This window comes from Heptranchias perlo, chromosome 15 (genome assembly GCF_035084215.1).
Source record: "Heptranchias perlo isolate sHepPer1 chromosome 15, sHepPer1.hap1, whole genome shotgun sequence".
NCBI lineage: Eukaryota > Metazoa > Chordata > Chondrichthyes > Hexanchiformes > Hexanchidae > Heptranchias > Heptranchias perlo.
In genome coordinates, this window is record NC_090339.1 from 17,701,829 (window position 1) to 17,723,209 (window position 21,381).

Below are 21,381 nucleotides of genomic sequence, written 5' to 3' on the forward strand. Positions count from 1 at the left end.
ACAGTAACAAGGATTCAATGGCGAGGAGAAAGGAAACAAACAGGAAAAAAAAGTGCGGCATCCCCAATAGCTCAGTGGGTAAAGGCACTGCCCAGTGTGATACTGAACCATACAGACCCGATTGGTCTCAAGTTTGTTCCCTGGTCTCTATTCAGTCAGGTGATGTTAGGTGGGGCAAGTGTGGGGTTTTACAGTTGATCGCAGCGCTCCTTGTCTAGTGGGGGGTGGGAGGGAGAACAATGGGGTAGTGAGAGTCCCCTATTCTGATCGCATGCTTAAGTAGATGCTTAGTGAGGACAGGTTCAGGTTGGGCTGGGCTGTCCTTCATGGCCAAATAGCCTATCATTCATTCTGAGCCCATAAAATGATAAACGATGAATCATACTCAGCATGAACCAGCACTTCTGGATAGGAAGATAGCAAAGGGAGGAAAATTGGGGGGAAAGGTAAGTTTGATGATTGTGCCATCCTTTTTATAGAATCATGAATAAATAGGATGGCTGCTATTGTATCTGTAGGATTAATGACACCATTTTGACTAATTTCAAGGAGTCAGCAGCCAAATTCCACCAACATCCTACTCAATTTAAAATGATCATATGGCAGTGACTTTGGTTACACTGAGATCAAAAAAGCCAACTACGAAAAAGCAAGAAGCTGTCACAACTCAGGACAACTTAAAAACAACCTTGAACATAGACCTATGGAATGTAGTTAATCTGAAAGTGCACTAGGGCACCAACTTGTTGTTACTTAAGTTGCAGGTGTGCCCAACATTTTAATACTTGTATAGCAGGAAAAAAATACGCAAAAGCCTTAAGAGGAATGCAAGTGTTCAAGGTGCAAGATTCCTTTTCTAAGGAGGCACGATCACCTGAAAATCTTGATTTTTTGCACACTTGATTTGGTGCATTTCCTGGCATTTTAAAGTCCACTGTAATTCAGCAGGGGAACACCTAGATTGACGGGAGTGTAAATAGTTGTTCATTTAGAACCAACTTGTTGTTGCCTTAACAGTTGAAACAGGCAGTTGATTTGTGGTGTGAATGTAGCAACCTTGCCCTTTTCTGGCTCATTTAAAAGCACCTGTGTGGCAAGTTTTAAGCTGTCAGGCATAAACCTGAGCCACTTCAAAGGTGTCCGCAGTACTATGAACAGCAGGGGCGCTGAAAGGGAGGTATTACTCACTTGTACAGAGCCTCCTCTGCTATTATGAAAGTTCTCAGACCAATGCATTAAAACTAAACTGCAGTGGCTCATGCAGTGACCGCTGTGGAGTTCAGAAATGTTGAATCTCTGCTTATTTTGATCTGCAAACATAGACAAGTGGGCACTGGGTCCAAAATGCTGACCGTCTGATAAAACAGGACAATTGACATTTATGAGAGTGCAGTATCCTGGAACCAGCCCACATCCTGAGCAATCCTGTCCATTTTTTTTCCCCCATTTGTCTTGATCTCTCTCTATAGCGCCTGGCTTTTTTTTCTCTTAATCATATTCTTGGAAGAGCCTGTTGCCCTCAGATTAGTTTGTTCAGTACTAATTAGTGTGACTTCTCCCCCCCTGCCATCCATATTGTACCTGCACCTCTGAAAAATCCCAGCAACCCACTACATATTGTGATGTATTCATCAGTCTATTTCCTTATTGTCCATTTAAGTGAAAGAAGCAACATGAATGGTTTGCAGTATAAAGTCAGAGGTGCTGTGGAAGAGAAGAGTATATCACTCAGACTGCCAGGCTTCTGGTTGTAGATTCTGTAAAACACCAACTCAGCTCAGCAGAAAACGGTGACCTTCTTAGTGTCACTGTGTCCCTTTAAACAGCAACCCCACTCATCTGCGTAAGATCCCTCCACAATTGGAAAAATTGTTGGATCGATTCATTAAAATCGAGCCACTGTGACAATTTCAGTGGAGTGTAGGAAATTTGAATCCTGCTGATTGCTACGAGCACGGATAAACAGACAGTAGGTCCGAAAAATAGATGCTTGGCCATGTGTTTGAGATGCATTTGGGAAAAAGAGTCACTGAAACTAAAGAAAATTAAATATCTATTTATTTTAGTTTTGGCTATAGATTTCAATACATGTATTATTGACTGCTGTAATTTTAATAATAATATGAACTCAACATTACAGGAAGTTTTGGTTTTTGATGGTTTTGAACACCACATATTTGAAGTGAGTAACAATTCTGTAACAGTTACATTATTGTTACTTGAGTAAAACAATTACTTTCGAACTTCTATACCATTTTTAAAAAACTGAACCAACCTCCTTATCAAAAAGTGACTTCTCCAATCACAGTTGCAAAGAATTCCATTTCTATCTGATTTACAGCAATGGAGCAGAGGGCAGCATGTGCAGAAAAAATGTATTTTATTTCACTCAGTGTACCTAGTCTTGTCTTGTTCAATGCATTTACTGACAGATTCTGTGAGGGTGAAAAGGGAAAAAGTACAGCGCAGAAAACATGAATTAAAGTTGAAGCTAATTTCCACAAAAGAAGCTAAATTGGAAGAAAATACCAGAGGAGAAGATTACACGGACAAGAGAACAGGAAAACAATAAGATGGTGTTGAAGGAAAAAAGGAAATAAAGATCTAAAATGGAGGGATTGAGATAATCAGTATGACTGTCGTGATATGGCCATGCCACTTTCAAAATACATCCTATAGACCTGCATTAAATATTATTTTTCATTTAGAGATAAGTATGTCAGTGCAATATATTTATCACACACTATATATTGCAACAGATCTGCAGGCCACATTTGAATGTGGAACAAGTTTAATATCTTTAACCTTTCAATCTGAAAGATGAATGAAAAGCATAGCCTATGATGTATGCAATGCTGCAAGGTATGTTGACAGTGCCAAAGAAAAAAAAATCAATACACTATTGAAATGCATTCACCTTTCCTTGTTCTGCAACAGCAGTATATTCTCTGGTGTGCTTTCTGAGCCTACTTACCACCACTCCAAACTGCTCTGGTTCACAGAGGTCGTCATATTCATCCTTAAACTGGGATAATGTATTGAGCTCCTTCTGCTCTGGTAAATACCTCACCAGGTTCTGTAAATGTAAAGACAGAAGGGAAAAACACATATTTATAACTGTTTGATATAGATTTTCTTGGATCTCGTGAAGAAAGGAATTGTCAGGGCTAGAGAACAATCCATTTTTGGCTTCTAAACAGTGACAGACGTCATGCAGAGTATGGGATCAGCAGCACTACAAAGTATCTCAAATCTGACACCAACTTTTGTGGAGGATGTTTTGCTGTTCCTCAGAGCTGAGACTACCACACTTTTGTATTCTGTATTTCCTGCTCCTTGGACTAAGTTTAGCATTTACTTCATTTGCAGTTTAATATAAAAAACTGACAGACCAGTGGATTCAGCTCAATTTACAGATTAATTCCAAGTTTGTGTACCCACCTGCCTAGGAGACCAAGTATACTAAGAAGCAATTTTCAAAACTGGCAACTAGGGGAAAATGGTCACTACCTTCTCCCACCATTCCCCCGCTTCCTTCACCCAGAACACTGAAAGCAGTTTCAACTACCTCCTTGCACTGACTACTGCATTGATACCTGCTTAAAATAAAATCTAGAGTTAAAAAAGGAGAAAACAAAACAAGATGCAAAACGCTGCACATTCACAAACGCCGAGTGTCGGAGCTGACTCTGGGAGGGCAGGAGCAGTTGAGGAAGTTGCAGAAATGTTTCTGACATATGTGGATTCTGAAGTGAAGACTGCATGTCCCTTGAATGATTAGGGCTGTAATGATCCTGGTCCCAGGTGGGTTTAGGCCAATTGGGATTCTTATCAGAGTTGAAGTGTTCAAAACGTTGAGTTAGAACAGGCTGCCAGCTCGTGTGGTGAACACTGATTTGCTGAGTTCCTTCAAGCGAGAGCTGGATCTATTTCTAGCGAGGACGCAGATCAGCTCGTACAAGGTGGTTAATGTATAATATTAATCGGGGTCAGAGTGGTCTCCTGGACTAGTTTCAATCGTCTGGGGGGGTCAGACAGGAATGTTCCAGATTTTTTTTCCTCCAAATTGGCTTGGGTTTTTATTTGTTTTTTCGCCTGTCTCCCAAGAAATTACATGGCTATCGTGTGGATGGGGAGTGTGTGCATTGTGATGCACAAGACATCACATGTGTGTGACAGGCTGGATGGACCCGTAAATCTTTTCTTGTCTTTCTTTTGATATGTTCATATGTTTAAAGGGATATTGAATTTTGGTAGGATTAGCATGCAAATCCTAAATCTGTTTGCCAAATTAAATGATGCTAAGGTGAACATAACTTCACAATCGGCAATGGGCTTAGAGTTACATTTCTACATATCAGCATTGCAGTACAGGTCTAGATCCAAATTGCAACCAAAAAGACACTGATTTTTTGTACAGGCAGCAAATACAAGAGGAAAAACTTGCTAAAACGAGAGGAGTTACCACAACTACAACTTGCATTTATAATTTATATAGCATCTTTAAAGTAGTAAAACAACTCAAAGCATTCACAGGAGGGATTATCAAACAAAATTTGACTCCAAGCCACATAAGGAGATATTAGGACAGGTGACCAAAAGCTTGGTCAAAGAGATAGGTTTTAAGGAGCGTCTTAAAGGAGGTTATAGAGGTAGAGAGGCGGAGAGGGTTAGGAAGGGAATTCAAGAGCTTAGGGCCGAGGCAGCTGAAGGCACGGGCGCCAACGGTGGAGTGATTAAAATCGGGGATGCGCAAGAGGCAAGATTTGAAGGAGCGCAGAGTTCTCGGATGGTTGTAGAGCTGAAGGAGGTTACAGAGGTAGGGAAGGACGAGGCCATGGATAGATGTGAAAACAAGGACTAGGATTTTAAAAGTTAGTGTTATAACTTCAAACATTTTATTTACACACACACGCACACGACTGCAATGAACAGTTTAGGGCCAGAAAATGGACACAACTAAAAATCAGGTCACCCTTCTTTGAACTCACCTGTAAAATCATGTGTGAAAGTATATCAAAACTGAAGTCTTACATTATATTGAGCCAGCCAAGTAGTTTAGCAGTTGAACATTGAAATCTCAAGCAACAGGTAATGAACTGAAGTCCCAGTGCTGTCTGTCACTCAAACTTCCTTGCTGCAGTTGGGTGAGTTTTATTAATTTTCAGGTTGGCTGGAAGATGGTGAACTACACAGCAGCAAAGCCTTCCATCTTGAAGGAAGAAGTGAGCTTTGTCCCCTTTAATTAGTTCTACCGTTAATAGCAATCACTGAATGCATAGACAGTATTCACAAAGAAGGTTGCAATACCATCCTTCTAGCCACAAGAGAACACAAGAGGACAAGCAAGAATGCAAGGAAGAAACTGGGGGTGGGGGGGGGGGGGGGGGGGAGTTTTGAAGCAAAAATTGACCTGCATAATGTCAAATGCCAATATTTTACAGTTTAGATTAATTTACATTATCTAACTTTTCTTTGTGTTTTGCTGTCAAAATACCAATTTTATTGTCAAGTTATAATTATAGCTATATTTAGAACAAGGAGACCTTTTCTGTAAATGCTGTACATTCACTGCAATTTTCATTCTGGACTACTGTTAAATAAAAATTTGAGTGACTTTAATACTTGATTTAAAAATATGCATTACACATGTTCTTATTATTTTGTTTCCAGAGCAACATTAATCTAAAAAATGAGGCCTCCAACATTTTAAGTTATGAAAAAATTATAGCTCCAGTCTTCTTCAAATGAAATTCAACCTCCACAGGCAAATAGATAAAACTCTTCACCCATTCCGTGAATATTCACAGCTGCAAATCAGGTGATTCTTCCCATCACCCACCCCCTAAAAAGGGGGGTGGAAGCAATGGATCCGTTTGCTCTAAAACTTGAAAAAGTACATTCCCTCATGGTAAACGCTCTTTACGTTTGAAGAAGGAAAAAGCACTGAGTATGCAGTGAAGGTCAGCCTGTGATTCGGTAGAAGTTTGTAGGAAGAGGTTCATGCAATGGAAGCGTGAAAATTTAACGGGACCATGTTGCTAGAGTGATTTTCCTCTGGTGGATGGAGATATTTTCTAATTTTAAACAGAGGTTAAATGTGTAAGACGGGATACAGTGACGTTTTAAGACTGCATTTCTATCATTAAGGGAATAATGGAAATAAGGCCAATATTTTAAATTACTGATTGAACTGTAGTATAAAGAATGTAGTATATTTTTGGGTTCATCTGCTCAAGAGAAATATTTTTCAAAACATATTATGATACTTAACTGACGCAACACATTTAAGATTAAATGGAAACTATGGAAGGAGGGAGGGAGGAACGGGGATGGGTGGATGGTCTGAAAGTCAGACAAATAGATAATGAAGGAATCTATCACTGAGTCGTCGATCGACAGTTCCGACGGGCCACAGCGAAAAATCGCATAGACCTCCTCAGAAGACAAACACGGGACACAACCAACAGAGTACCCTTCATCGTCCAGTACTTCCCCGGAGCGGAGAAACTACGCCATGTTGTCCGCAGCCTTCAACATGTCATCGATGACGACGAACACCTCGCTAAGGCCATCCCCACGCCTCCACTACTCGCCTTCAAACAGCCACCTAACCTCAAACAGACCATTGTTCGCAGCAAATTACCCAGCTTTCAGGAGAACAGCGTCCACGACACCACACAACCCTGCCACGGCAAACTCTGCAAGACATGCCAGATCATCGACACAGATACCACCATAACACGAGAGGACACCACCCACCAGGTACATGGTTCATACTCCTGTGACTCGGCCAACGTTGTCTACCTCATACGTTGCAGGAAAGGATGCCCCGGAGCATGGTACATCGGCGAGACCATGCAGACACTGCGACAACGGATGAACGGACACCGCACAACAATTGCCAGACAGGAGGGTTCCCTCCCAGTGGGGGAACACTTCAGCAGTCAAGGACATTCAGCCTCCAATCTTCGGGTAAGCGTTCTCCAAGGCAGCCTTTGAGACACATGACAACGCAAAATCGTCGAGCAGAAATTGATAGCCAAGTTCCGCACCCATGAGGACGGCCTCAACCGGGATCTTGGGTTCATGTCACGCTACACGTTACCCCACCAGCAAAAAAAAGTTATCTGTTTTTAATACAACTGGACATTCTCTCTCTCTCTCTCTCTCTCTCTGCCTTTCGGGTCTCTTTCTCTCTCTGTCTTTGTAATCTGACCCATTGTGTATTAAGTATACTGGGATGTAATGTTTTCTGTGGCTAACCTGTCTGAACACCAATGACACCTTTGATTGCTGTGATCGTCTCCCAGCCGAGATGTGATAGGGGGCAGTTGGAAAGATTATCTGTAATCACCAGGCATTGTCTCTGACTATATATGCTATGCGTTTTTAGAGCCCTTCACTCACCTGACGAAGGAGGTAAGCTCCGAAAGCTTGTGATTTAAAATAAAACTGTTGGACTGTAACCTGGTGTTGTGCAAGTCCTTACATTTGTCCACCCCAGTCCATCACCGTCATCTCCACATCATGCGTCAATCCAGTCTGGTTCACATCATATCCATGACCTCCCATGGTTTCATTCCTCTATCTCCTACAGTGGTTCTCCTTCCGTAAGCTCATCACCTACACCTCCCCCCCCCACCCCCGACTCCTTAGTATCATCCGTATGGGGCCAGATTCCATATGCATGCCAGTATTACCCAACTCTATCTCTCTATTACCATTTTCAATTCCACAACTGTCACTGTACTCTCCAACTGCTTTCTTTTCCCTCCATTGCTGCTCACTTAGACTGACCCCTTAGAAACTTAACACTGTTACGCTGTTTGACCCTGAGCCACGCTTCAAATCCCACAACTAGTCTACTGCCAAAAGCAAAATACTGCGGATGCTGGAAATTTGAAAAAAAAACAGAAAATGCTGGAAAAGCTCAGCAAGAAAGTAACAGAGTTAAAGTTTCGGGTCGAAGACCTTCTGACGAAAGGTCTTCAACCTGAAACTTTAACTGTTTCTTTCTTCACAGATGCTGCCTCACTTGCTGAGTTTTTCCAGCATTTTCTGAGTCGATTGTTAGATTGTTTACTTGTGTCTGGGTAACATTGTCTATCTATGTTCCTGCATCATCCTCACCATACAGGAATCCTCACCTTTGTCACTTCAGATTCGATTTCTTTCGACCCTCTCCTTGCTGGCTTCCAGAACTCCTCCTTACACAAACTCCAAATCATGCAGAACTCCACAACCCATATTCTATCCCATACACCCAACACCCCTGTCCCCAACAACCTTTACTGGCTCCTTATCTCCATTATAGCGGATTCAGAAACTTCATGTTCAGAACCTTCCATGTTCTGCACTTTCTCTAAAATATTCTCCAATCCACATCTTAGCATGCTCTTTTAACTGTACTTGACAACTCTCAACCTTCAGCTCCACTATCAGCAGCAGAATTTGCAACTGCCACAACCCTGCACTCTGGAATTTACTCCCCTCCTTTAAAAGCCTCCTCAAACTGATCTCCTTTACTTCTCAATTGATTTCAACTCCTAACTTCTTTCCTGTTTCTTGTACCATTACTCCCCATCTAAAGCACCTTGGGGTGTTCTGTGATGAGAAGCACTACATAAATTTAAGATGTAGTTGTTGATGTGGAAATAAAAGGAAGAGGAGGAAGAAAGAGAAGGGGTGGTGGAACAGGAATAGGAGAGAACAGAAGTAGCGATCACAGCCAGATTAGGAACTCTTGGGGCCCGAGGCACCAATAACTGTTGGGTCCCCTCCGTCCCCCCCTCCACCCGGACCCATTAAAACACAAGCATGTAGTAAAATGCAAGAAGAAAGAGACCCTTAGAGAATATTTACACACTACATTAATAATAAAGCAAATTATATCAGAATATACTACGCTTAAATGATACAGATTTGCACAGGGCCCCTGGTGGGGGTCTCATATTTTCCTGGAGCTCCTGGGTGCAGGCCCTGTAAGCCCTGGCATTAATCCACCCTAGTAATAATGGCAGAGCAGAAGAAATGGAAAAAATGGTAGTGGAAGAGATTGAGAAAAATAGGAGAGACGGGGAGAAACAAGAGGAATAGGAGAGAAATGGAAGGTGAGGAGGAGGAGGAGAAGCAGAAGCAGAAGGCAAAAGGAAGAGGAGGCAGATATGAGAGAAATTGAGGAGGAGGAAGGGAGACAGACAGATGGAGAAGCTGTTGAGTCTTTTGGATAATATCCTTTGTTTGGTTTGCTTCTTATTCCATGTGCTTCAAATCTATTTGGACATTTCACCCCTGTTACTCGGGTACAAAAGGGATTTCCATGTATTTTCTTGTTTTGGTCTGATAACCACCACAAAGTTGCCTGGTTCATATTTGCTGCCTTTCTCTTTCTGGTTGGCAGTCACTAAACCTTCTCTTCTGGAGAGTCAACCTGACTAACTTTTTATTTTCCACAGTTAATACTGTGTTTGCATTGGATAAATATCTATGTATGGGGTTTTCTTTGCATTTTTTAAAAGCTTGGATTTGTTTAAAAGAAAATTCAATTTTTATTTTCAAAAATCCTGATAGGCAACATATTGATAAAACAATTTGTTAATCATTTAGTTTTGAATACATGAAGAATAAGGAACTCAAATCACTGACTCAGTCTACTAATAATCTTATTGAAAAGAATTCTTCAGACAGGGTCAAAGAACTCATAAACCTTTGAGGGAAAAGATATAAAATTTCTGGCATTTGCTTGTATGTGTGTTTACAACGCAGTGTACTGATCTCCCTGTTGTGTCACATCGAATAGGCATCACATTCTGTGAAATGCATTTGCAAAAGAGACAGATAAGTTGAGAAACCTGCAGTAAAGCAAGAGGCTATGTTGCCCACTGAGCAGAATTTGCTTTAAACCTTACCTGAATCATGGACTCACTGAGCTTCTCCTCATCCACTTCTAAAATTATATATTTGATTTCTTCATAAGGTATGCGATATGAACCCAGGAAGATTGCTGTACGGAAAGAAAAATGTATTGTCGCATCAACCACGGATTTGCATTTTGGATTTATACAGCAATATATTTACAAATCGTGGTTATTGCTGAAAAGGTCAGTATATAAAATCAAATAAAACCTGAAAATGCTAGAAATAGCAGCTCTGTCAGAAGCTAAAATAGTCGTGCTGAGAATTTCAAGCATTTTCAGTTTTTATTCCAGATTTTCAACATATGGAATTTTTTTTCTTTTTATCTCAGTATATAAAATGGTTCTATTCTTCACTTATATTTAAGACAGCAATATCTAAATTAGACACCAAGCAACATGGCTATGCCCAAAATGAATTGTACTTACATAAATTTTGAGCTGTTTTAGGGTCCAGAATCTTCAGTTCTTTCACTTTTTTCTTGGCAGGAATAGTTTTTTTCTCCTCAGTTTGAACAGCATTCTTTTTTACTACAATTTAAAAGGAAATCACAATGTTTGTAACTTATACCATAACAAATTATGAACAAGCTGTTCAAATATTTAACAGTAGTTCTTTTTAGACCTTGAGGAGAATCTGGCAAACAAAATCATCTGACCGAAAAAAGTGGCTCTAAAATACTTGAGGAAACTACATTATGGAGGCTCGTTGTGTATCAGTTGGACTAAACAGTTTCTTATCTATATAGGGTCAGAAATTGCTCTGAGCGACATCACCCGCTGCCGGCAAGTAACTAACTCACCCACAAACTTTTCGCAATCTTCTGGGCGCCGACTTGCTTTAATTGTGGACTGCAAGAAGCGCAGTGGTCTTTCCCAGGCCTCTCTGAACTGTGAGAGGAGGAAAGCATCCTCCATCAATCAGCTTGAAGCAAGCCACGCTGTGAGAACCAGGAAGTGAATCTCATTCGCAAACCGCACAAACTAAGAACGAGGAAGTGTCAGACAAGATTAGTAAATGTACTATAGCTTCAGATAAAGAAAGCAAAATAAAGAGAGAGGGTAAGATTAAAAGACTGAGATAAAAGAAACAGGAAGAGAAAGTAAAAAAGCAAAAATTTTACATTTAAATTTTTTTTTAAATGCCCAAAAACTATTAAAATCGGGAGGAATGAAACTTCACATTTGAAAATTCTGACACCCGGCTCTCAGACTTTTTAAACAACTCTCTGACAGCTAAAAAGCTCCTTCTGGCTGAATCCTGGCTTCATTAATTATGTGCGACATTAACATGGCGGCAGGGCAGGCTCCTAGCCCCAGTTCAGAGCAGTCCCAACTTTTTCAGTCTATTTTAATGGCTATTAACCACGTTCCAGCAGCAAGTTTATGCTCCTCCATTGATTTCAATGGAGAGCCAGCCGGCAAGCTGTCAATCCACAGACCTTTCAGATCAGTCAATCAGGAAGAGCAAGTTCTGGATTTCCGCATTTGACTGGGCACGTGTGGCCGCCGGAAGATGTTCTTTGACTTGCCCATTAATAACAGGTTCACCGTTATTTTATGAGCAATTTCCAGCCCTGATTATGTGGAGAATGTGGTCGAGCACAATACTAAAGCAAGTTGTCACTTTATCTAAATTCTTTGAAACTCACAAGGGAACGATGGTAAAGGGTAGGTATACTGGCCAAGAATACCACAAGCTATACACCAAAATAAATACATGGGTCATACTTGCCAAAACTTCTGCAGCTGATTGTTTTCCCCATCTATTGGATGCCTCAATCACTGGGCAGCTATTTTTTTTCATCCAGCAAAAGCACAATTGAGAAACTAAGACGGATTGAGGAAGTCCTATTCAGGGGAGTTAATTTTCCACGAGCTCTCTGGTTTAAGATACACTTTGCATCTAATTATTAGGAACTTTTCAACTGCATCACAAACTCTTTTTTACAATGTAAAACGGGCTGAAAGCCCAGGTGTGCATTCTAAGTGAACACATGCCCTATCCATGAAAAACTTTTTTTAATGTACAAAACCAACTCAAATTGTTCTCTGCATATTACACTCGGTATTTTGCAATGAAGAATGGGCTTTAAATGTGTACTGCACATGATTTTTCTGTTTTAAAACAAACAGGGAACTATGCCTTAAATGCGAAAAAGTACATTTTCAAGATTCATGAACACTTGAAAGTAATGCATCGGCAATGGAATTTACATACACCATGTATATTTTAACTGGGTTGTGTAAAGTTTGGGGCTGTTTGGGCTGATTACAGATGAGATTTTTAAAATGGAGTTATATCAAGTTATGTCACACTCATATATCCAGATATTGCTGTACCATACAATGCTCCAATAGATTGCAGATGGGCATGCATTTTGGAACCAAAAGAAATTTGCCTTCTATAATCTGAATCCCAACACACCAAATTATAGTCAATATTTTTTTTCAAATAATGTTTTGGTAAAAGGGGTACTTGTCTAAAGCTAAAAAATAATTATCTAAAAATGTACGTATGCACTCTAATCTCTGTGGATTGCAGTCCTTTTCTAACATTTTGTACTGCTATGACTTGCACAACAAAAAAAAGATACATTTTGAACCCATCTCTATTACAGTAAGCACTGTCAGCAAGAAGGGGAAATAAATAAAAGTACATTAACACACATTACAACACTTCAAAGTGCACTATTTAGTCCACGAGCCTTGAAAGGAGACAGCTGAGGAACGCCTGATAGAGCGATACAACAGGGCATATGGCTGAAGTAAATGCACAGCTTGACTTTAAGCTGAGCCAAAACATGAGGACAAGGGAGCATATGCAAAAATACAAAAAGTCCACATAGGACTGATGTCAAGAAAACCTTCCTCATGCACAAAGTAATCAGCATTTGGAATGATCTTCCAGGGAGTGTAGTAGAGCAAAAAAACGTAGATTCATTCCGATTGAGTTAGAAGACACAATGGGAGAATTATAATTTTTCCTTCTCTCCCTCCTCCCTTCAGATAGATGAGCTAAGATGGGCTGAATAGTCTCCATCTGTTGGTACCTTACAATGTTCTCTTTCTTGTAACAGTAGCTGATCACAAAGTACTGCGCAAAGAGTGGCAGATTTCACAATAAGCACAACTCAGGTAAAAAGAACTTGCATTTATTTAGTGCCTTATCATGTCCTCAGGACGTCCCAAAACACTTCACTTCTAACAAATTACTTTTAAAGGCAAACGTGGCAGCCAATTCACGTGCACCATGATGCCACAAACAGCTAAGGATATGAATGGCCAGATAATTTGTTTTTGGTATTGTTGATTGAAGGAGGAATGGTGGTCAGGATACCGGGAGAACTCCCAGTATTTCTTCGAATAGTGACGTGGGATCTTTTCATCCACCTGAACGGGCAGATTAAACCTCGGTTTAACATTTCATCTGACAGACACCATCTCCAATAATACAATATTCCCTCAAGTATCAGCCTAGATTATGCACTCAAGTTCTAAAATTGAGGCCACAACCTTCTAACTCGAGAGACGAGTGTTAACTAGTGAACAAAACTGACACTTGAGATAAGGTCAAGCCCACTATGATGACTATAAAGATATCAAAAACTGGGATACAGAAATCACTTGTAATGTGCAAATTAACCCACAAATAGCTGGTCAATTCTTCCACCCCTGCAATCAGAACAGAAACCAACACTTACTACTGATATTGTCATCTCCTGCATCAATTGCTCTGTACAACATTCCATGGAAAGTATAAAATATATACTACCAAGGCGCTATTCATAACGTTCCAGTGGATATTGCTTGGCATTTATCAGTTAATTGGAAAATATGCTGTTTTATAATGACAGAAGCATTATATATGTTGGTTTTATTTATATGCATGTTAACAATCTTCAGCAGCCTTGTGCATGGTGAAAAAATACAATAGTCTCTCCAGTCTTCCTGCAGTTGTTTTTCCTTGTCTCACACTATAATTCTTTGTCTCCTTTGTCTTTCCTTCATGTTTGTCTTCCATTGTCTCTCTCTGTGTATGCCTTTCACACACTTCCTTGTATCTGTACGTTTCTATTCGTCTAACTCTTGTTCTCGCTCTTTCTCCATTTTTCGAAGTCTCTGCTTTCCTTTGATGGCTTCTTTCTGTATTTCTCCCACTCTTCCATAGTGCTACTGACATGTTACTCAACTGTTTTACTCAACTGGATATCTTTCACTGTTTGCAGAGTCAAATTGGAAGTTCAAGCCTATGATGTGAATGGCCAGTCTTCCTGTTGATCACAAAAAATCTTGCGCCTTAACTTTGGTGGAAACCCCGGGAAAACAACATAAATTGTGGAAATTCTATCCTCTGGTGTTCTATTCCCACCTCCAAAATGTGTTGAATACCTCAAAAACGAGGTACTGAAACCAAGAATCCTTTTTGTAATTAACAACAACTGATCATTGACAGAGCATGACGTAACAGCCAGCTTATCCCTTCTCCCCAGTTTGAGCAGCAGATTCAGTTACATTCTTGGAAATGTAGCCCACCAAATTGACACACACACAAAGTGATATTAGCTCACTATAAAGTGGCACTGCTGTTTTCTGGGAGGTACAGGGATGGGTAGCTGAGGCCCAAGACGGAGACGAGAACTTAAGAGGATGGCTGCATCGGAGAGCAGAAGGGGATCAGGTGAGCGATGAAGTGTGGCATCGGATCAACTGAAAAGTTAGTACAAGGGAAATTATACATACGTTACAGGTTAAAACTAACTCCCCATAAGGACAAGTGCTGCGTGCTACATGTTAAACTTTTAATATATTGAAAAATGATATAATTCTAGCAGATTTACCATGACGTTGCCCCGGGTGAGTCGGGAAATGCACTATTTTATAACCGCAAGAATGTTGTCAACAAATTGTGATTGGTGAAGTGCTGCAGTGGTGTGAAGGTTACAGGAAGCATGTGCTGTAATCAAGATTTAATATTAAGGATAGGAAAAGAAAGGGGAAAAGGGAGACCTGGAAAGCAGGCATCTGAGAGGTGATATATATTTATGATAGCTAAGGGATTGGAAAAGGTCAACCTGGAATATTACTTCAAATTAAATTGTGAGAGTCAGACAAGGAGACACAGGTGCCAGCTAGTAAAAGGTAAACTTAGGAATAATGTCAGAAAATTCTTCTTCACACAAAGAGTTATCAAAATATGGAACAGACTTACAGGAAGAGGTGAAAACCCTAGACTCTTTTCAAAAACGGCAATGCTGAAATGGGTGGCGGGGGGGGGGGGGGGTGGGTGTTGGGGGGAACTTCAGGATTTGTCTGGATGGATGAATTAAAATGGGATGTAAAGCCTTCATCATCAGCAACTACCTTGTGATTGGGAAGGAGAGGAAAAGGCAGGCAAGTACTGATTTTCAGAAGAGGCTAGGAAACAACAAAAATATTTAATTAATTATAAATTGGAGTGAGTAGTCAGTGGCTGCAATGGCATCATGCCTATTTCTTTCTTTATTTTATTTCAGGTGAGGAAAGGCGGTCAAACGAGGAAGTGATTCATTTTTAGGATGGAATAGCAAAGGTCGACTTCATTGATTTTCTGGAAAGGGCAGAAGAAATTTTTTTAATAAAACAAATGCTTAGAAATTGGGATGAGCAGCCAGCAGCTGCAATGATGGTCGCAACTATTCACTGATTTATTTATATGTCAGCAAGAGTGAAGAAAATCTTCATTTTGAAAGTCTGGAAGGATCAATTACAAAAAGGCGAGCAGGAATCATAAACCAGCACGAGTAGCCAGCAGCTTCAGTGGTCGACGATTCCAATGCTCTCCTGGTTGGCCTCCCAACTTACACCCTCTGAAAACTTGAGCTCGTCCACAACTCTGTTACCCGTATCCTAATGCACACCAAGTCCCATTCACTCATCACCTCAATGTGCTCGCTGACCTACTTTGGCTCCCGGTCCAGGAATGCCTCGATTTTAAAATTCTCATTCTCGTTTTCAAATCCCTCCATTGCCTCACCCCTCCAGATCTCTGTAACCTCCTCCAGCCCAACAACCCTCCAAGATCTCTACGCTCCTCCAATTCTGGCCTCTTGCACATTCCCGATTTCCTTAGCTCCACATTGGCAGCTGTGCCTTCAGCTGCTAGGCTCTAAGCTCTGAAATTCCCTCCCGAAAACTCACCACCTCTCTCCTCCTTTAAATCCAACTCCCTGCCCTAATATCTCCTTATATGGCTCGGTGTCAAATGTTGTTTAATAACACTCCTCTTGAAGAGCCTGGGGATGTTTTACTATATTAAAGGCACTATATAAACGTAAGTTGTTGTTTTTGTCCAGTTACTTAGTTATTTTTAGTTTGGCAACAGTGAGGGAAATCTTCATTTTTAGCCGAGGATAAGATAGCAATGGCAGAAGAGACTAAAAATTGAAGTCAATTATATACAAACGTGTAACCATCAAAGAAACAAGCTCAGGACTTGAAATGAAGGCAGCTGGGAGGCAGAAGATAGAAAGCTACCTTGTGGATGGAGGACTGACAGGACAATGGTAAAGCAGGTGTGATGTTACCCATGAAAAGTGACAAAGCAGGAATTACTGAGTAACAGTGGCACAAGTGTGACACAGGAAATAAGGTGACAATAGGAAGTGTGTGCAGTCGCAAGAATTTTCATGTTTTACAGATAACTACACACACTCAGAAACGACCTTGACACGTTCCCACTGTAAAGCATTTGCAAAATAAAAAATAAAGTTCAAAAAAGGAGAGTCACAGCTTTCAAGCCATTCTAGACAGATGTCAGGTACAATTTTCTGCACTTTCTGCCCATATGACTATTACGACTGTTCTTGGAGTATATTAGCTGCACTCATTTGTTGCAGCTGCAATTTAAACGGCTAAACTTTCTGAAAATGCTCAACTAGAGCAGACAGTCTATCTTTATAAAGAATTACTGAGCAATTACCCATTCATGGCACGTTTGGCAATACTTCTCAGAGCTCCTCGTCTCCAAAGCTATCACATGCATCTTCACAAAGATTGAAACACACGCACAAAAAAGGGAGTCTGGTGAAAGGCAAGCTTTAATCTTAAATCAAGGGCAGACACATATTTGCAGCACTTCAGTACTAATCATGAAACTATTCTTCGGATTCTTAGAACTTTCACAGGCCCACTGCACAAGTGCAAACACAATAGTGGACATACACAGCACTAATGACTACACCTCCTGTGCCTCAACCGAAAGCATGTTTTGTCTTAGCCTGAGGTAGCAATCTCAAAGCAAAATGTTAGCAAACTTTAGTTATAATATCTGCAACTTAGGCTCAGCACAGCAGTTAATTTAAAAATGTCTGCCTCTAGCATCTTCTAGTTAAGATCACATGTCATTAAAGATAAAAAAAAAGTACAATCCATTTCAATACCTTTCACATAGGTCAACTTTAAATACCATTTACTGATACATTTCAATATCTGTTACGTCTCTAGGCTTGAAATATATATGTTACAAAACGGAACAATTTTAGATCAGCTCACAGCATAAAACACATGTGAGGAAAATATGTAATTGGCAAGGGTCCTGCACTTGTCCAGTCTGCCTGGAAAATAAGTGTATGAGAGAGAGAGAGAGAGAGAGAGAGATGGGGGGAGTAAACATAGAAAATAGGAGCAGGAGTAGGTCATTCGGCCCTTCGAGCCTGCTCCGCCATTCAATACGATCATGGCTGATCCTCTATCTCAATACCATATTCCCGCTCTCTCCCCATACTCCTTGATGCCTTCTGTGTCTAAAAATCTATCTAGCTCCTTCTTAAATATGTTCAGTGACTTGGCCTCCACAGCCTTCTGTGGTAGAGAATTCCACAGGTTCGCCACCCTCAGGGTGAAGAAATTTCTCATCTCAGTCCTAAATGTCCTACCCCGTATCCTGAGACTGTGACCCCTCGTTCTAGCCCCCCCCAGCATCCAGTCTGTCTAGCTGTGTCAGAATTTTACACATTTCAATGAGATCCCCTCTCATCCTTCTAAACTCGAGTGAATACAGGCCTAGTCAACCCAATCTCTCCTCATACGACAGTCCTGCCAGCCCAGGAATCAGTCTGGTGAACCTTCGCTGCACTCCCTCTACGGCAAGTATATACTTCCTTAGGTAAGGAGACCAAAACTGCACACAATACTCCAGGTGTGGTCTCATCAAGGCCCTGTATAACTGCAGTAAGGCATCCTTGCTCCTGTACTCAAATCCTCTTGCAATGAAGGCCAATGTACCATTTGCCATCCAAACTGTTTGCTGCACCTGCATTTTTGCTTTCAGTGACCGGTGTACAAGGACAACCAGGTCCCTTTGTACATCAATATTTCCCTATCTATCACCATTTAAATAATACTCTGCCTTTCTGTTTTTCCTTCTGAAGTGGATAACTTCACATTTATCCACATTATACTGCATCTGCCATGTATTTGCCCACTCACTCAACTTGTCTAAATCACCTTGAAGCCTCTTTGCATCCTCCTCACAACTCACAATCCCACCTAGTTTTGTGCGGTCAGCAAACATTAGGTTTGTCAAACACGATTTCCCTTTCATAAATCCATGTTGACTTTGTCTAATCCCGTTGGTATTTTCTAACTATCCTGTTATCACATCCTTTATAATAGACTCCAGCATTTTCCTTACTACTGATGTTAGGCTAACTGGTCTGTAGGTCCCTGTTTTCTCCCTCCCTCCTTTTGTAAATAGTGGGGTTACATTTGCCATGCTCCAATCTGCAGGAACTGTTCCATAATCTATAGAATCGTGAAAGGTGACAACCAATGCATCCATTATTTCCGTCGCTACCTCTTTCAGTACTCTGGGATGCAGATTATCAGGCCCTGGGGCTTTATCGGCTTTCAGTCCCATTAATTTCTCCAGCACTATTTTTTTTACTAATACTAATTTCCTTTAACTCCTCCTTCTCACTAGACCCTTGGTTCCCTAGCATTTCTGGGAAGTTATTTGTGTCCTCTTCCGTGAAGACAGAACCAAAGTATTTGTTTTAATTGCTCTGTCATTTCCTTGTTCTCCATTATAAATTCTCCCGTTTCTGACTAAGGGATCTACATTTGTCTTCACTAATCTTCTTCTCTTGACATACTTGTAGAATCTTTTACAGTCCACTTTTATGTTCCTTGCAAGTTTACTCTCATACTCTATTTTTCCCCTCTTAATCAATCTCTTGGTCCTTTTTTGCTGAATTCTAAACTGCTCCCAATCCTCAGGCTTGCTACTTTTTCTGGCAACTTTATATGACTTCTCTTTGGATCTAATACTATCCTTAATTTCTTTTGTTAGCCATGGTCGAGTCGCATTTCCTTTTGTGTTTTTGCACCAGAAAGGAATGTATAATTGTTGCAATTCATGCATTTGTTCCTTAAATGTTAGCCATTGCCTATCCAATGTCATGCCTTTTAATGGAGCTCCCCAATCTATCATAGACAACTCACTCCTCATACCTACGTAGTTTCCTTTGTTTAGATTTAGGAACCTAGTTTCGGATTGGACTACTTCACTTTCCATCTTAATGAAGAATTCTATTATGTTATGGTCACTCTTCCCGAAAGGACCCCGCACAACAAGATTATTAATTAACCCCTTCTCACTGCACAATACCCAATCTAGAATAGCCTGTTCCCTAGTTGGCTCCTTAATGTACTGGTCTAAAAAACCATCTCGTACACACGCCAGGAATTCATCCTCCACAGTATTATTGCGAATTTGGTTTGGCCAATCTTCACGTAGATTAAAGTCACCCATGATTACTGTAGTACCCTTGTTACATGCATCTCTAATTTTCTGTTTGATGCCATCCCCATTACCACTACTGTCTGGAGGCATATAGATAACTCCCACCAGTGTTTTCTGCCCCTTGCTGCTTCTTAACTCCACCCAGACTGATTCTACATCTTGATTTTCTGAGCCAATATCCTTTCTCACTATTGCTCTGATTTCATTCTTTACTAACAACACCACCCCATCTCCTTTTCCTTTTTGCCTGTCCTTCCTAAATATCAAATACCCTTGGATATTCAGCTCCCAGCCTTGGTCACCCTGCAGCCATGTCTCCTTAATCGCAATTATATTGTATCCGTTTACACCAATTTGCGCTGTTAATTGTCTAACTTATTACGAATGCTTTGTGCATTCAGATACAGTGTCTTTAGATTTGTCTTTTTCACAATTTTGGACATCTTAACATTTTTTTTGTACTTTGGCCCTATTTGTCTTATTACCATTTTTTCTTACCCAGACCCTATTTGTGAGTGCACTCTTTTGTTTGTACGCTCTGTCCTTTCCTGACACAACCTGGTTATCCTTACCCCAATCACTTTCCTGCACTGCTTCCTTGTCTTTTCTCTTCAGCATTCTAGATTTATCTCTACCGGGACCCTCCCCACCCCCCCACCTTATTTAGTTTAAAGCCCTATCTACCTCCCCAGTTATTCGATTCGCTAGAACTCTGGTCCCAGCATGGTTCAGGTGTAGTCGGTCCCAACGGAAAAGCTCTCTCTTTCTCCAGTACTGGTGCCAGTGCCCCACGAATCGAAACCCATTTCGCCCACACCAATCTTTGAGCCACGATCTTATTGACCCGATGCCAATTTGCTCGTGGCTCAGGTAATAATCCAGAGATTATTACCTTTGTAGTTCTGCTTTTTAATTTAGTCCCTAGCTGCTCATAGTCTCTCAGCAGAACCTTTTTCTTAGTCCTACCTATGTCGTTGGTGCCTACGTGGAACATGACAACTAGATCCTCCCCCTCCCAATCCAAGCTCTTCTCCAGCACGGAGGAGCTATCCTTAACCCTGGCACCGGGTAGGCAACGTAGCCTTCGGGACTCATGCTCCCAGCTGCAGAGAATAGAGTCTATCCCCCTAACTAATCTGTTGCCTACGACAATCACCTTCCTTTTTACTCCCCCCCCCACTTGAACGGCTTCCTGTACTACGGTGCCATGGTCAGTTTGCTCGTCCTCCCCGCAGTCCCCACACTTGTCCACAAGCGTCGCAAGAGCCTCGAATCTATTGAGTGAATGAAAGAGAGAAAGAAAAAGAGAATGAGAGTATGATTGAGTGAGAGATGTAAGGAATCTTACAACACCAGGTTATAGTCCAACTGTTTTATTTGAAAATCACAAGCTTTCGGAGGCTTTCTCCTTCGTCAGGTGAATGTGGGATTCCATGGAAGGTTACCACATTTATAGTCAGAGAACAATACCTGGTGATTACAGATAATCTTTCCAACTGCCCGATGTCAAGGCAATCAAAGTGTTCAGACAGAGAGATGTTACCTACAGGACCACCGAATATACAAACAGCCAGAACAAAAGACAGAGAGAGAGAAACATCCAAAAGGAAGAGAAAGACAGAGAATGACCCGTTGTATTAAAAACAGATAACTTTTTTTCGCTGGTGGGGTTACGTGTAG

The 21,381-nt window shown here is 40.9% G+C and overlaps 1 protein-coding gene across 5 annotated transcripts in view; it reads right to left on the reverse strand.

The window, feature by feature from the left end:
• Positions 1–21,381, reverse strand: part of diaph2 (diaphanous-related formin 2) — a 705,669-nt gene that overhangs the window by 278,656 nt on the left and 405,632 nt on the right. For all 5 annotated transcript variants that reach the window (XM_067996883.1, XM_067996882.1, XM_067996884.1 and 2 more), the window contains 3 exons: positions 10,347–10,448; positions 9,912–10,006; positions 2,975–3,076 (listed from right to left, as the gene is read on the reverse strand). In XM_067996883.1, coding sequence (XP_067852984.1) covers positions 2,975–3,076; positions 9,912–10,006; positions 10,347–10,448 — 299 coding nt within the window. The remainder of the gene's footprint in view (positions 1–2,974; positions 3,077–9,911; positions 10,007–10,346; positions 10,449–21,381) is intronic.